This window comes from Notechis scutatus, chromosome 15 (genome assembly GCF_049901735.1).
Source record: "Notechis scutatus isolate UNSWTSFEM ecotype Mainland chromosome 15, rNotScu1.2, whole genome shotgun sequence".
NCBI classification, from domain to species: domain Eukaryota; kingdom Metazoa; phylum Chordata; class Lepidosauria; order Squamata; family Elapidae; genus Notechis; species Notechis scutatus.
Window position 1 is genome coordinate 5,974,970 of NC_142023.1, and position 16,731 is coordinate 5,991,700.

Sequence of the window (16,731 nt, forward strand, 5' to 3'; positions counted from 1 at the left end):
GTTTGTATTTCTTCAACCAGAGAGGGTGGCAGCTACGTAAAAGAGGGTGTGTGTGTGTGTGTGTGTGTGTGTGTGTGTGTAAAGTGAAGCACCGATAAAATAGTTTTGCCCCTCTTGATAGACTATTCCCAATTTGCCGGAAATAAAATGTGATCATTTCGCTGTGTCAGTCTCTTGCAGTAAACGCACTAAGGAGCCCTGTAGGGTCTCTTTCTTTCCTTCCTTTTTTTCTTTCTTCCTTCCTTTCTCTTTCTTTCTTTCTCTCTCTCTGTTTCTTTTTCTTTCTTTCTTTATGTATGTATATATTTTCTGTCTCTCTCTTCCTTTCTTCTTTCCTTCCTTCCGCTCTCACTCTTTTGTCCCTTTCTTTGTAACTTTCTTTTTTTCTTTCTTTCTCTTGTTTCCTTTCTCCTTTCTTTCCTTCCTCTCTCCTTTCTTCCTTCCTTCCCTCCCTCCCTCTTTCTTTTTCTTTCTTTCTTTCTTTTTATATATTTATTTTTATATTTTCTTTCTCTCTTCCTTCCTCTCTCCTTTCTTTCTTCATTCTTTCCTCTTCCTTCTTCCTCTTCCTTCCTTCTTTCCTTCTTTTGTCTCCTTCCTTCATTCTTTCCTTTGTTCCCTTCTTTCTCTTTCTTTTTTTTCTTTCTCTATTTTCCTCTTTCTCCTTTCTTTCCTTCCTCTCTCCCTTCTTCCTTCCTTCCTTCCCTCCCTCCCACCCTCCCTTCCTTTCTTTATCCTTGATGTAAGGCCACAAACGAGCCATACATTTCCATGGCTAAGCGAGCGTTGTCCCGTTTTGTGACTTTTCACTGTTGTTAAGCCCACCACTGCAGTTGTTAAGTGAATCGGATGTTAATTGTTCATACGTGAATCTGCTTTCCCTCATTGACTTCGCTTGTCGAAAGCCAGCTTGGAAGTTACACAGGGCAGCCCCATGATCCCCGAGCAGTACAACTGTCATAAATACAAGCCAGTTGCCAAGCATCTGAATTTTGACCGTGGAGATGCTGCAACAGTCATAAGGGTGAAAACCAGCCTTAAGTCCCCCTTTTTCCCCCAGTGCCATTGTCATTTTTGAATGGCCACTAAATGGGGAAAAATTGAGAAATTGCCTTATATAGAAAGGAGTAAATCCCACAGAATTTGCATGACTCTTTATCATCACGGTGTGGGCTACGGGGCAACAGTGAGACCGGATGGCTTTGCACATTTAGGGCAGCCAAGTGGGAATACAATCGAGGAATCTTCTCTTTCCAAGAAATTCACTGGCCATGAATCACTCCACGTGTCTTTTAGATAAGGAGAGTTGATCTCAGAAATTCCAGCTCTGGGACAGACTTCTAAACGTCTCTGTAATTTCAGTTCATAACATTGTGGTTTGAGTTTCCAGAATGCAGCTGGAAAAGCTGTTTTTTAATTCCTAGGGAATTCTTACTTACTTTCTTTCCTTCCCTTCTTTCTTTTTTTCCTACTTTTTTCTCCTTTCTTTCCCTTCATTCCCCCTTCCTTCCTTCCTTCTTTCTTTTCTTTCCTTTTCTCCCTCTTTCTTTGTTTCCCTTCCTTTCTTCTTTCTTTCTACTTGCTCTTTCTTTCTTTCTTTCCCTTCATCCCTTTCTTTTCCTTCTTTCTTTTTCTACTTTTTCTTTCCTTCCTTTCTTTCCTTCTTTTTTCTTTCTTTCTTTCCCTTCATTCCTCCTTTCTTTTCCTTCCTTCTGTCTTTCCTTTCTTTTTCTACTTTTTCTTTCCTTCTTTCTTTCCTTCTTTTTCTTTCTCTTTCTTGCTTTCCCTTCATTCCTCCTTTCTTTTCCTTCCTTCTGTCTTTCTTTCTTTTTCTACTTTTTCTTTCTTTCATTTTCTCCCTCTTTCTTTCTTTGTTTCCCTTCCTTCCTTCTTTCTCTTTCTACTTGCTCTCTCTCTTTCTTTCTTTCCCTTCATTCCTCCTTTTTTTCCATCCTTCTTTCTTTCTTTTTCTACTTTTCCCTCTTTCTTTCTTTCCTTCCTTCCTTCTTTTCTTTCCAGCATTGATACGGCAGCTACTTCATTCTCACAACTCTGGCCAACCAACATTGCATATGACCTCTCCTCAGAACAAGTCGCAGACATTTCCAAAAAAAAAAATTTTTTAGGTATGGTTCTTTTGTAGGGAGAACAATGCAAACTGTTCTTCATTCCCTCAGTCTTCTGGTTCTTCAGTCTTTGACGATTGAGAACCTGATGATTGAGACATTGCTAACATAATGTCCATCTTTGTTGGAGTCCAAAGAATTCTTTCCCCAACAGTGTAGTCTTTACAAACTGGCAGAGACAAGGCCTGTGGCCCATAGTTTTGTGCTGCCCTGCATGGACCTCTGGAAGCTGGCCACTGACTAACAGCCTGACGTAGTAACTGCTGAAGGCCATCAAGAGCTGCTGGGCCATTGTCTGAAACAAGACAAGAAATCAACATTAATGGAGGACGTCTGTTCTCATCCAGCAGAAAACTCTAGTGGCTGAACCCAACAACCAACAAATGAAAGAAATGTCCATTCTTGTGCACTACCCCAAATCCAAGCTAAGGTCAAGGGTTTTTATTCCAATGTCTTTTTGATCCTCCCAGTTAATTTATTGCTTGCCTGGAATTTTATCCAGGGTTGGCAGGGGAGGGGGGTTCCCTTAATTTTAATCACATTAGTTTTATTATTTATGTAGGTTAGGTTTTGTAGTTCATACTGGATGTACGTTTTATTAGTGTTCACATAAGAGAGAGAGAGAGAGGTTAGATAGATGAGAGGGGGGGAGAAGAGAGTTTAGATAGCTAAGAAAGAGAGAGGGGGGAGATAGATAAGAGAGAGAGAGAGGAGAGGTGAGATAGATAAGAAAGAGAGAGAGGAGAGATGAGATAGATAGATGAGAGAGAGAAGAGAGAGATTAGATAGATAAGAGAGAGAGAGGAGATAGATAAGAAAGAGAGAGAGGAGAGAGGAGATAGATAGATGAGAGAGAAAGAAAGAGAAGAGAGAGAGATTAGATAGATAAGAGAGAGGGGGAGAGGGGAGATAGATAAGAAAGAGAGAGGAGAGATCAGATAGATAGATGAGAGAGAGAGAGAGAGAGAGAGAGAAGAGAGATGGATTAGATAGATAACAGAGAGAGGAGAGAGAGGAGATAGATGAGAGAGAGAGAGAGATGGACATAGACAGAGATATAGAGATAGAGATATAGAGATAGAGACTATAAACAAAAGATGTTGAGACTCTGGAAAGAGTGCAGAGAAGAGCAACCAGGATGATGAGGGGACTGGAGGCTAAAACATATGAAGAACGGTTGCAGGAACTGGGCCTGGCTAGTCTAGTGAAGAGAAGAACCAGGGAAGACAGGATAGTGGTCTTCCAATATTCGAGGGGCTGCCACAGAGAGGAAGGGGGTCAAGCTAGTTTTCAAGGCACCCGAAAGCCAGACAAGGAATATTGAATGGAAACTGATCAAGGAGAGATTCAACCTGGAATTAAGGAGAAATTTTCTGACAGCGAGAACAATCAACCCATGGAACAGAAGTTGCCTTCAGAAGTTGTGGGAGCTTCATCACTGGAGGCTTTCAAGAAGAGACTGGACTGCCACATGTCAGAAATGGTGTAGGATCTCCTGCTCGGGTGGCGGGTTGGACTAGAAGGCCTACAAGGTCCCTTCCAACTCTGTGAATCTGTTCAATCTGTTAAAAGGCTTGGCGTTGTGCGTCCGTCACGCTCCTTAGGCCTCAGGGCGGGTTTGAAATAATATAAAACAAACGAACATATTCAGAACTCTTGTTGACTTACAGGGAATTCCAGCTGAGTGGTGCTAATATCCTTTGCAGCTCAGTGGTTTTTCAAAACCGTTGCTATTGCAAAACTCTTGGGCAATATGTCACATGCTTTCCTGGCAGTTTCTCTTTCCATGATGAATCTCAAGGTATCAGTGAAGCACAGCCTGAGTTCTGCAAGTTGTTGTCTCATGAAAACAGAAGAAAATATTTCTTCCAGGCATGCCGTAGCAATCCATACGGGTAGTCCTTGATTTACAGCACTTCCTCTAGCCACCATCCAAAGTTACAACGGCATGGGGAAAGCTCTGTTCTGACTCCAATTCCAATCATTTTGCTGGCCTCCCAAGCAAAAGAGGTAAGGAAGACAAAGAAATGGGAAGGAATCCTTACCTCCGGTGTCGTGTCTGGGACAAGACGGAGGAATTCTCGGCGGGACAAGAAATTACTGCTGCTCTTCTTCTTGGTCTCTGGCAACAGCAAACATTCTTCCAAAGAATCGTTCTGTTGGCTTTCCCAGGTTGGCAGGATAGCTGTCTCGACAACAATGCCGACGTCTTCCAGATTGCGCTTCAGTGCTGACTGGCAACAACAGATGACAGGGATTTATTTTAGAGAAAGCAGTGTGAGAGGCAAAGCAATGGATCAAATCTGGGGGGGAATCCTTTCGGATTTTGTTTCCTTTGGTTTTGTGTAACTTTGAGTCAGTCTCGACTTCTGGCAACTGCCTGGATTAATTCCTGCCATTTTCTCGGCGAATTTGTCAGAAAGTGTTTTTTACTAGGACTTTCTTTGTTTTGATGGAGAAGACGGGACTGGCCCAAGATCACCCACCTGACTAGGAATGGACTAGAACAGGGGTCGCCAACTGGTGGGCCATGAGAAAATTTTGGTGGTCCCCAGAGAAATGTCCTCCCCAAAGCAATTAATCCAGGCTGTGTGGGAACACAAGGCTGTGCTGCCCACATGGCTCGCGGGAACACAAGTGCCGCTTGCATTGCGGAGAACACATGGTAGTGAGGGGAGGGAGGAAAGGGCAGGGGGGAACTTGCCCCACTCGCCCCACGCGACTGGCCTGGCCACTGGGCTGCTTCTTTCAGCTTCTTTCTTCTTCTGCTTTTGGCTACACGTAAGAAAGCAGCAAAACTTTTTTCTTTCTCTACCCCAAACTCTGCCAGAAATGAGTCTTTGGGACCCTGCAAAGCATCCTGCTCCAAGAGGCGTGTGACAAGTCTCACAAAGACTCATTTCTGGTGGAGTTTGGGGGAGAGAAAGAAAGATTTCTGCTGCTTCTGCTGCTTTCCTTGCATAAAGCCAAAAGTCTCTCTCTCTCTTTCTCTCTCTCTCTCTCCCTGAGAATGGAGCTGGAGACGGTATCCTGCGATCCCAAATAAAAAATGATCGATCAGTACAAAAATGCAGACTTTTGGGGATTTTCCCAGGGTCTCTGGTCCGCAGGATTGAAAATTATGAGTTTGGTGGTCCCTGAGATCCAAAAGGTTGACGACCCCTGGATTAGAACTCACTAACTGGGCAGGAATACATTTCAAGTGTCCTCTTTTTTCAACCCCGCACCTAAGAGGCTTGAACAGTGATGGGATTCAAAAATTTTTACTACCGGTTCTGTGGGTGTGGCTTGGTGGGCGTGGTGTGGCTTGGTGGGCGTGGCTTGGTGGGCATGGCAGGGGAAGGATACAGCAAAATCCCCATTCCCTCTCCACTCCTGGGGGAAGGTTACAGCAAAATCCCCATTCCCTCCCCACCCCACTAACCTGCTTTCCAGCTCCGTTCTCCTGTACAGGGCAACCAAAGAAGACCCAGCTGATCAGCTGGGACTCAATGGGAGGCAGAGAAGAGATGGGGGCGGGGCCAGTCAGAGGTGGGATTTGCCAGTTCTCCAAACTGCTCAAAGTTTCCACTACCGGTTCTCCAGAACTGGTCAGAACCAGCTGAATACCACCTCTGGGCTTAAAGGGAAGGAGTAGCCAAACAACTTACCTCCTGGTTTCTCTTCAGAGTGGCCAGAAAGTCCATCAAAGACTGAAGGCAGGGTTCAACGTCGAAATGAACAAACCACAACTAAAGGAGAGGAGAAGAGAGGGAGATAAATGTCAGCCTTGGCTGCCATATTTTACTCCAAGGCTGCCACATTTAGTGCCTGGGAATTTGGGACGGGGGATTTCACAAAGCGGTGGACGATTAGACTCAACCACATTCTTTCTCAGAGAGTCAAGGACATGTTACCCTGCACCTGGAGGGAGTGTTGGGAGGAATGGCTCCAGTTGGGACGATGATTGATTGGTCCATGTGATGGATGATGGGTGCAGGGGATAGATCTTTGTTTTTCTCCTTAGGGAAGGAAAACAACGGAAGTTTCAGATTCGGGTTTTCCCAGATGTGCCAATATGGCTTCTCTAATAAATTCTTACTTGGATGAAATTTGTTTCTGAGTGCTGAATGGATATGGGGAGATTCATTGGAACGCTGACAATAAACAAGAAAGCACCTGGGAAAATCAGCTGGTCTCTTCAGAGGTTAGAACCTTCCTGCAATTACCTGCATTTCACAGATGTGATGCTACACTCACATCTGCATACAACCTTCCAAAGCTTGATATCTTATCTTTAGAAGCCGGGATCCTTGTCGCAAAATTATAACGGTTCATGGGATAGATGGAGAGAAATAACTTGCCTCCAGAGGTTGTGGATGCTCCAACACTGGAGGTTTTTAAGAAGAGATTGTACAAGCATTTGTCTAAAATGGTTATAGGGTCTCCTGCTTGAGCAGGGGGTTGGACTAGAAGACCTCTAAGGTGTCTTCCAACTCTGTTATTCTATAATCCCAGTTCAATTAATCGGTGGAACGACTTGCCTTCAGAAGTTATGGTTGCTCCATCACTGGAAGTTAATTATATTGGACAGCCATTGGTCTAATCTACTATTCTGTTAGGAAATTCCCCGTTCAGAAAACGCATACCTGTGGGACAGCACAGTTCTTGTCTGGAATATTTGTCATCCCTACCAGGAATCCAAGCTTCATGAAGGCTTCATTGGCAGCCATTAGCCTCATATCTGTATTCACATTCATCTGGTAAAGAGAAGGAAAAGGAAGAAGGCGAAAAGAATTGAGCAGTGGCTTAAGAGTATCTGATATTAACACAGTTGAGAAAGTCCAGAAATATTTCATAAGAAGAGTTCTCCACTCCTCTACTCGTTGCAGAATACCTTATGCCACCAGACTTGAAATTCTAGACCTAGAAAACCTAGAACTACGCTGCCTTCAGCCCGATCTAAGTATAGTATATAAAATCATACATTGCAATGTCCTACCTGTCAATGAATACTTCAGCTTCAACCATAACAATACAAGAGCACACAATCAAGTTTTGTGCGATTAACCTTGAGATACAAACTCAAGGTTAATACAAACTCAAGGTTAATCGCACCAAACTTGATTGCAGGAAATATGACTTCAGCAACAGAGTGGTCAATGTCTGGAATACTCTACCTGACTCTGGGGTTTCTTCCCCAAACCACAAAAACTTTAACCTTAGACTGTCTACTATTGACCTCATCCCTTTCCTAAGAGGTCTGTAAGGGGTGTACATAAGCGCACCAATGTGCCTACCGTCCCTGTCCTATTGTTTCTTTTTTTTATATATATGTATTCATTTCATGTATTCATAACTATGTTTATCCTTATACCTATTATCTTGTAAGCGATTGAAAAATCAAATAAATTAAATTAAATTAAGAGATGGAAGGCACTTGAAGGACATCCATCTTGTGGAATGAACGTGACTGCAACCCGCTGACCAGATAGCCATTCAGTTTCTACTTCAAAACAACCTGTTTGTTTCTGAATTGTGACTTTGGAAATCCTACACAGGTAATCCCAGATGCCAGCTTGGAAGCTATATGTCTTTGAGGCTTCTGGGCTGCCACATTCAGTGCCTGGGGATTTGGGAGTGGGGACTTCAAGGAGCAGTGGAAAATTAGCCACAACAACATTCCTTTCTCCGAGAGTCAAGGACATGTTACCCGGCACCTGGAGGGAAGTGACTGGGGATAGTCTCCAGTGGGAATGAAGTGAGGATTGGATCATGTGATGAGCTGTTGGGTGCAGGGGTTGGATTTGGGGTTCTTTCTGGGCTAGGGAAAACCCAGAAATCACGTTCTCCTCAGGTGTGCCAAATTCACGTTCTCCTCAGGTGTGCCAATAAAGGTAAGGGAAAAGGTTTCCCTCGCACCTACGTGGTCTTCGTTTCTGACTCTAGCAGGTAGTACTCATCTCCGTTACAAAGCCGAAGAGCCAGCGCTGTCCAAAGACGTATCCGTGGTCATGTGACTGGTATGACTAAACACAGAAGGCTCACAAAACGCTGTTCCCTACCCACCAAAGAGATCCCTATTTTTCTACTTGAATTTTTTACATGCTTTCGAACTGCTAGGTTGGCAGAAGCTGGGACAAGGAACGGGAGCTCACTCTGTGATGTGGCGCTGGGGATTCGAACTGCCAAACTTTGACAAAGTCAGCATCTTAGCCACTGAGCCACCGCATCCCTTCCTCTCTGTGGCAGCCCCTCAGATTTTGGAAGACTGCTATCGTGTCTCCCCTGCTCCTTCTCTTCACTAGACTAACCATGCCCAATTCCTGCAGCTCCGTTCGGTTGCCCCAACTGCATCCCGATGCAAGGGATTATGGGGTCATTAAAAAAACAACCCAAAAAAGTGGAAATGGCAACTGGATACCATCTAGTCCCATCTTACCTTGCTTTGATCGTGATGAATTATGACTAGGATGGCCACAGCAGCCACCAAGGCAACAAGGGTGACCAAAACACTGACTTTCCAAGACTGTCCAACTGAAAAAATTTGCAGGACGGAATAAAGGTTGATCCAGAGAATCACGTAGACAATCTGAAAAGGAGAGAGGTTAAGTCAGCAGCTCTTTTTCCCAGAAATAATAACAACAGGGGCATAAAAATGCCAAATCTGGTCTAAATATTTGGCTGACTGTGCAACCAATGATAATAAGGGTTGTTTACTTGTTTGCTTCTTATCAAATTTAGGTACGGCTTATCTCAGAGACGGCACCCAGCATGGCTAGTTCAGGCATGAAGAGCGATTAAGAGCAATATCTATTCTTGAAAAGATTAAAAGAATCCTTTATACTGCATTTTACTCAATCCGTAAGTCGTCGAGGTGAATGGAATATGAGTTTGAGATAGATGGATGGATGGATGGATGGGTGTGTGGGTGGGTAGGTAGGTAGATGGATGGATGGATGGATGGATGGATGGATGGATGGATGGATGGATGAATGGACGAACAGACAGACAGATGGTGTTGTGGCCCGCCAGCAGCCAGCAGAGCAGGCGGCAGACTCAGACAGTGGGAGGTTGCAGAGGAACATAGGCCAGTCCTGGAGTCTGGTTGTGACGAGGGCTCTGTGTCGGAGGCAGAGATGGGGCCAGGGCCATCCGATAGGTATCAGCTGCCTACGGAGTTGGAGATCAGTGGAGCAGAAGAACAGCTGGAGCCTGTTCCCAATGTGCACATGTGCAGAACTGCCAGGAGAAGGGAGCAGTTAAGGAACAAGGGTCAACTCGGGACTAAAGGCTTAGGTGGACGGTGAATGGCTCCTCCCATAGGGAATAAATAGGAGCGAAAGGGAAGTGGCGTTTGCAGGAGGCAATTAGTTTGTTTACTTAGTGTGAAGATCTGCTTATCTAAGTTCATGACTCCCAGAGACTTCCTGCCAAGTATTTTCTTGTACAGCGTTGTGCTTGGAAGCTATCGGCCTGACAACTGTCCAAGCCTGATAAGGTCTGTGGCTGCCGGAACTTTGCTGGATGTCAATGATAGAAATTCACATTAGCCAAATAAAAAGGGGTTTTGTCGGGACAAGGAGTCTGTTTCGTGATTTTGGGAAGCCTAGGTCAGAATAGTGATTGATTGATAGATAGATAGATAGATAGATAGATAGATAGATAGATAGATAGATAGATAGATAGATAGATAGATAGATGAAAGAAAGAAAGAAAGAAAGAAAGAAAGAAAGAAAGAAAGAAAGAAAGAAAGAAAGAAAGAAAGAAAGAAAGAAAGAAAGAAAGAAAAAATAGTTTCAATAGATTCAGCCCACATTAGACCATAATCTTGGTCATGTGGCCATGAGGATGCTGCAATGATCATAAGTGTGAAAAACAGTCATACATCACTTTTTTCAGCAATGTTGCAACTTTGAATGGTCACTAAATGGAACTGTTGTATGTTTAGAACTACCTGTATAGCCCTTTGTCACCAACAGAGCACTGCATGCCCCAATTGTGCCTCCCCCATAGTTGTATAGGGTTCTTACTGCAGCAATGCCCATCCTTATTCCTCTGGAGTTGTACAATAGATACGTTCTCATTTCTGGCTCCAGCACAGCTCGTTGTATCAAAGTTTCCCACTGGTCTTCTGTCACCTGTTTGGATAATCGCACAACATCAGACTTGTGTCTGGAACTGGAGGAGGAGAGCATGGGAAATGGACTTGGGATAAGAGTGTTGAAGGGAAGGGAAGGGAAGGGAACAGATTGCAATGGAATGGAATGGAATAGATTAAGGAATAGAGTAGAGTAGAGTAGAGTAGAGTAGAGTAGAGTAGAGTAGAGTAGAGTAGAGTAGGGTAGGGTAGGGTAGGGTAGGGTAGGGTAGGGTAGAGTAGAGTAGAGTAGAGTAGAGTAGAGTAGAGTAGAGCAGAGCAGAGTAGAGTAGAGTAGAGTAGAGTAGAACGAGTTGGAAGGGACTTTGGAGGTCTTCTAGTCCAAACCTCTGCTTAAGCAGGTAACAGAGTATCAGGTGAGCTTCCATTTCCTACATTCCCTGGAGGCATTTAAGCATATCCATCAGTGAATCTGTCACTATAGAACAGGGTTGGCCAACTACGGGCCCTTTAGGACCTGTGACCAAACAACCAGTTAATTTCAGGATTGCCAAGTTGGGCTGGGAAGAGGCTCAAAAAACGCACACATTTATAGCTAACCAGCAAACAGCATGGAGTCCTTAGCAGTTCCAGCTTAACCTGAAGTAGATATTTATACCTATGTATGCTACTTTATATGCGTATTGTCTCATACTGCACAAAAACACATGTATGTGCATGCACGCAGGAGATAAAAATGTGCTGTTGCATCTAATGGGAATCTGTTAAAAGAACTGATTTTGCTGCTGCAGGTTTCAACAAGACTGAAAGCCTCACCTCTATTCCCAACGTTTTCAGTTTTTCTTGCCAAGAATTCATGATGACAGGAGGACAACCACGGGGCTTGTGAGCTGTCAGCATCATAAGAACCTGTCCATTTAGAAAGTCTGCAATGCAACAGTTGAGAAAAGTAATTGTTCAGGTTATCAGTTGCACAATTCACAGTATGCCATCAGCTAGTCAGTTACATAATTCACAGCTAATCAATTGCACAATTTACAGTATGTCATCAATCATGGAGATCTATCCAATCTATGGAGATTCTCAAGTCGTTCAAGTCATGGTTGTCCCAATGGGATTTTTTTCAAGAGGCAGCCGGACTTTCTCTGTTTTTCCTTGAAGACATTTCGCTTCTCATTCAAGAAGCTTCTTCAGTTCTGACTTCAGTTCTGACGGGATCCTTCAATCAGAATGCAAGAAGCTTTTTGGATGACAAGTGAAACGTCTTCAAGGAAAAACGTCCAGTTGCCTCTTGAAAAAAAATTCCCCTTTGGAACATGCTTTGCCAAGCATGACACTTGTGTTCACACAATCCACTCAGGCAAAACCCAAGCTCACCACATTTTGGCTCGGTGCATTTTGGCTCGGTTAATCAAGATAATTCTGGCTTATCGAGTAAGCCGGGGCTTAGTGCCACGGGCAACCCAGCCAACGCAACTATTTTCTGCCTGCCTAATAGAAGCTTTATTTGAAATGTCTTCCCAGCGCTGGCGTTCCAAATTACCCACTTCTGTGTCTCATGTGATTGTCAATTTCCATTAAGATTCCGATTTCCAGGTGCATTTTCAGCACGACAGATTTGGTGGGGGAGGGGAAAGAGTTATTGGATAAAATTTGGAAGACAAGAACATCCACATTTTCAGCCTGGTTTCATCAAGTGATGCTTTTGGGAAACATCGCTAATGATGCAGAGGAGAAATCGTGCATTGTGCACATCTGCGAATCTCCAGGAAACATTGGGAGGAATATTTTAACCGCGTTGGGGAAATGACGAGCAGATCAAAGATGTTTTTGCTAATATATGTATCAACTCATAACACATTCTGCCCGCATGTTAACTTCTAATAAACCCTTTAAAGCTTTGGAAGCATGGCTCAAGGCTCATGATTTAATTGGAGTAACTGCCGAAATCCTGACAATATGTTTAAGAGGAGCACAACTGAAGCACACACACGCACACACAAAAGGATGGATTTTGTCAAAGGTATGATAAGTTTCGTGGATTTCGACAAAGCTTCCTTTTGAAAGAGGCAAATTAAAAATGCCTCATCCTGGAACAATGTGACATAACTACATATTGTTGTTATACAGTTTAGCAATGCCATGAGCTGAACCTGAAATCTTTTCCACGCAAAGGAAATGCTAACCTTTAGCCCTTGATCTAAATGAAAGAAGCTTCCAGTCTTTGTGGCTGATTTAACGAAAACCTTGGAAGTAACCTATTTCAAATGTAATCATTCGTGGATTTAACCCAGTCCTCCAAATTGAGCCCCAAATTCATGTTGCTAAGCGAGACATTTGTGAAGTGAACTCGCCCCGTTTTGACGACATGTCTTCCCTCTGTTGTTAAGTTAGTAACATGGTTGTTGAGTAAATCTGGCTTCCCTGTTGACTCGGTTTGTCAAGAAGGTCGCAAAAGGGGATCACATGACCCGCGACCGTCGTAAATGTGAACCAATTGCCCAGCATCCAAATTCTGACTGCAAGACCACGGGGATACTGCAATGGCCATAAGTGTGAAAAAAATGGCCAGGAGTCACTGTTTTCAGTGTCATTGTAACTTCAAACGGTCACTAAATGAACACAATCCGATCTGGTCCATGCATTGCATGATCTTGACGAGTGGCGTGGTGGCTTACAGGTGGAACTCCAGCCTCACAGTCAGGAGGCTGTGATATCCTAGATCAGTGGCCCCCAACCTTTTTCGAACCAGGGACCGGTTTCACGATTATTTATTCTTCCACGGAACGGTACCTGAGTAACATGAGACTCCACTGCCATCGGGACGGCTCTTCGTTTGAAGCCGCCCCCCTTGATGAAACTAAGGCGCGAGCACCCAAACGCTGCTTTCCAACTGAAAAAGCGGAAGCACTTTCCAACCAAAAACCCGGAAGCAACTGAAAACCCGGAAGCGCTGTTGAAACAAGATGGCGGCGCCCAAGCTTTTCAGCCCGGTAAAAAATGATCCACAGACCGGTACCGGTCCAGGGACCGGTGGTTGGGGACCCCTGTCCTAGATAGAGGCAGATATTTCTCTCTCTCTGGGCACAATGAGAATATATCTGCTGAACAAAACTCCGCATTGGCAACAGGAAAGGCATCTGGCCATTAAAAAACACTTTGCTAGCTCCGTTCAGTTGCCCAGACTTCATTCCCGCAAGAGATTATGGGGTCGTTAAAACAGGATGACGCTTGCATGATATTGACATTTGGCAGTTTGCGGAGATCCCAAAGAGGTCACGAAAGCATGAAAACCCAGAGATATCACAATCAACCCCATCAAATTGCATTTTAAGAAAGTAACCAGAGAGGATCTAATCGGGTTGATACGAATATTTCCATCCTTATCTTTAACTCCAGCTCGTACGGTAGGATAATGGTGTTCATTTAATGATATTGTTCATTAAAGCTGCTCTCCGTTCAAACAGAAGATTAAATTGAAACGATTAAAAAGAAAAGCCCCAAAAACAGGTCAACGTTATGATGGCTACCACCATGTTTCCTGCCAATGGTGTCAAATGACTGGTTTTACCGTTTCTCCAGAAATCCGGGTGCTTTTTTCCTTTATTCCAACAATAAGTGATGCCAAAGGGTAGCCCTCCTTCTTCACCGCCTTTGTCTTGGTTTCCACCACAAAGCATCTTGAAGAGGTGTTCCGCTCGCAGTTCACCCAGCAGTGAATTGTCAGTGTCTAGTCTTTCCTCCTTGAAGATGCTGACTGTTTTCAGGATGAGAGAAACAAAATTTTCAATCAGCTCATTTCCTCCAGGTTCAGGAGAAGATAGACAATTGCAGGTCAAGACTGAAAGGTCAGTAGATGGACCTCTGAAGTCCATCAAGCTTCATCCCCGACTTCTTCTAGCGTGCTGCAGTTCTTTCTCTGACTCTGTTGAGACATTAGTCTGAAGCAATACCTATGTTCCCAACAAGCACCTGGGCGGGGCTGCACACCTCCGAGCTATGCAAAACAAGTCCTGCAAAGCAACCCTGGGAAAATCCAAAGCTTTTCCAACAGAACTGTGGATTTGTTTATTTCTTTTTTTCCATTCTGCTTTCAGAAGTTTGCTTCTTAAAAGTTCTTTCCAGCTCTGCCAACTTGTATTCGCGTGAGTTATTTTCCAGGTGATCTCAATCTACGTGCAACAAAGGGCCTTCCTAGATTGGCTGCTTCCCTGTCCTGCACTTCAGAAATGGTCCAGGAGCACATCTTCAAATTCCACCAAGCCAGAACAGAAATTGCTCTCCACAAATGTTGTAACGCTGCAGGTATTACCACCTGAAATGACAAAAAGTAACTAACCTCTGTCTGGTGTCACCGAAACTCCAGGTTGACCTGTCCAACAAAATATGGATTCCTGGAATAATACGGGTTGTTGTTGTTGTTTTTTTTAATGCAGGCAGCATCCATCATATGGGAGTTAACTGCATTAGTCATTGCTTTGCTTCAACCTGCCTTAGAATTTCAGCACAGTTGCAAAACTCTAACTGTCCTACCAGACACAATCAAGAACGTTTGCTTCTCATGACTCAGTTTTAAGATTACTCGGTTAGATTGCACAGGAAGGAGGAGGGTTGCGCCATCCTTTCCTGCTTTCCCCTCAGGCTGTCTAAAGGAGATGAAATACATTGTTTTTCAAAAGATTTATGAATTCTGGGGCTTACGCTTGTCTACCTTTCACCTCGGCCCATTCCGGTTTTTTTTTTGTTTTTAATGTACTTCACAAAGTCAGAAAGAAGGCTTGTAGTGCACGGAAAGAGGAACTGAATCGCGAAGCCCGTCATAAGGGGGGAAAAGACATCTGTTAAAGTTGAACAAAGTTTAGCAACTTAGAGTCGGGGATGAAGAAGAAAAAGGACTTACAAGCTAATTGTGATTCTCGAGGCATTCCTTTACAGAATCTCCAGCTGCCTGTTTTAGCAGCACAAAAAGTTATACTTAGCATGACTCCATTCCATAGGAAAATGCTCTCTCTCTCTCACACACACACACACACACTCACACACAACAGAGATAGATAGATAGAAGGGGGGGGATTTATTAGGAGGAAGTGAGCATACCAGGTTCAGCGCCAGTCATTAAAAGCACTTCCAAAGGCAGATTGCAAGATTTTTCTTCTCGTTCCGTCTCTTTTTTATCTTTTTTGCTATTCTGTCAGTTGCGAAAGAATGCAACTGTAAGTCTGGTTGGTTGGCTTTTTTTTCTCTTTCCCCTGCACAAACGCAACACTGATGAAATCAGAACGCAAAATAAGGTTGATTCTCACAGCTGGAGACAGGACACCCAACACGTCTGCCTACAGGCTGGCAATGAGGATGTTCGGTCTAGCTGCTCCGCCTTTCATCTTCTCCGGAATTGCTTCTAAACATCCCAGCAAGACGTAACAAATAATCCATGCCGAACACAATCTAGGTCTAAATGGATGGTGATCATCAATTTTTTTTTTAATCTGGAGAAGTCCTTCCCTCTTTATTGTCAACCGTTATTGTAATGTTTAATGTAGCAGAGAGGATAAATATCTTGTCTTAACTGCACTTCCTTTAAATCTGGTAATATTATAAAAGAAATGAAACCAGCCTGGCATCCTGATCCCATATGCTTTCTCCTGGCTCTCTGTCCATAAAACATTTTATTATCATGTTAGAAATGTAGTGTATACAACAATGGATTCCCCATAGTCCATGAGGACAATGTATTTTTCGTCCTAAAATGACGGACACAAACTGGCCCGTGGTAAGAAAAAAAAATAGATTAAAATTAGGGGCAATTGCAAAGAAGGTTTGAAAGGACCAGCACCATAAACATTTCCTTGAAGTCCACTTAGTTTTCTGTCAAAGTATTGACAAACCCTGGAGAAACAGATAGGCCTCTGGACAATTCAAGCATTAGGAGGAGTTTGGTGGAGACTATGAATTGGCTGCAACTGCAAGGCTGCCAGATTTTGTAAGCTGTTGGCCAAGGATGTTTTTACACAGCTAGTAGTTGGTTCTGCAAATACCAAAATATTCTTAAAGCAACACAATGAATGTCAGAGGTACAGAGAGTACCGAGAGCGGAGCATTTTTCATTCGTTCTGTTCTGGAAATCAGAGCCTTGCTGACATATAGGATTTAGGGAGTCGGTTTTCACCGGAAGGCTTAGGTGGACTTGTGTAATCTTTTGAATTCATTCATAAATAAATTGCAACAGCCAGAACATTACAAAACTTTGTTCTAATTCATGACTCTTTTTCAGAAATCCAAGTAGCAGCGAGCATACACCCAGATGGTTCGTATTACATTGTGCAAATTCACTCACTGTCAAAATATAGCTTCCTTCCTTCCCTCCACCACCCCCAAGCATGGGTGAAGCTCTGTGGTTTTGCAAAGGTCATCACTGATTCAGAGAAAATCTGTCAGCAGAAGTGCTAATTTAATTTAGTTTAGTTTACTTTATGGTCATTGCACCTTGTACAACGAAATTAAATACCATCTTCAGTGTACATCATG

At 43.5% G+C, this 16,731-nt stretch overlaps 1 protein-coding gene across 7 annotated transcripts; it reads right to left on the reverse strand.

The window, feature by feature from the left end:
- Nucleotides 1–248: 248 nt before the first annotated feature.
- On the reverse strand, nt 249–15,936 carry TMEM268 (transmembrane protein 268). Of its 7 annotated transcripts, none has more exons than XM_087944326.1 (9): nt 15,304–15,924; nt 13,778–13,963; nt 11,023–11,132; nt 10,139–10,246; nt 8,548–8,697; nt 6,755–6,865; nt 5,777–5,857; nt 4,172–4,360; nt 249–2,421 (listed from the first exon to the last, which is right to left on the reverse strand). In XM_087944326.1, exons 1-9 carry the CDS (start codon nt 15,320–15,322, stop codon nt 2,230–2,232), a joined length of 1,146 nt encoding a protein of 381 aa, XP_087800452.1. In that variant the 5' UTR covers nt 15,323–15,924; the 3' UTR covers nt 249–2,229. The 7 variants fall into 7 exon arrangements, with proteins under 7 accessions (XP_087800452.1, XP_087800451.1, XP_087800458.1 ...); XM_087944325.1 differs by having other exon boundaries at nt 13,778–14,521; XM_087944332.1 differs by lacking the exon at nt 13,778–13,963 and adding an exon at nt 14,546–14,600 and having other exon boundaries at nt 15,304–15,682.
- Nucleotides 15,937–16,731: the final 795 nt, after the last annotated feature.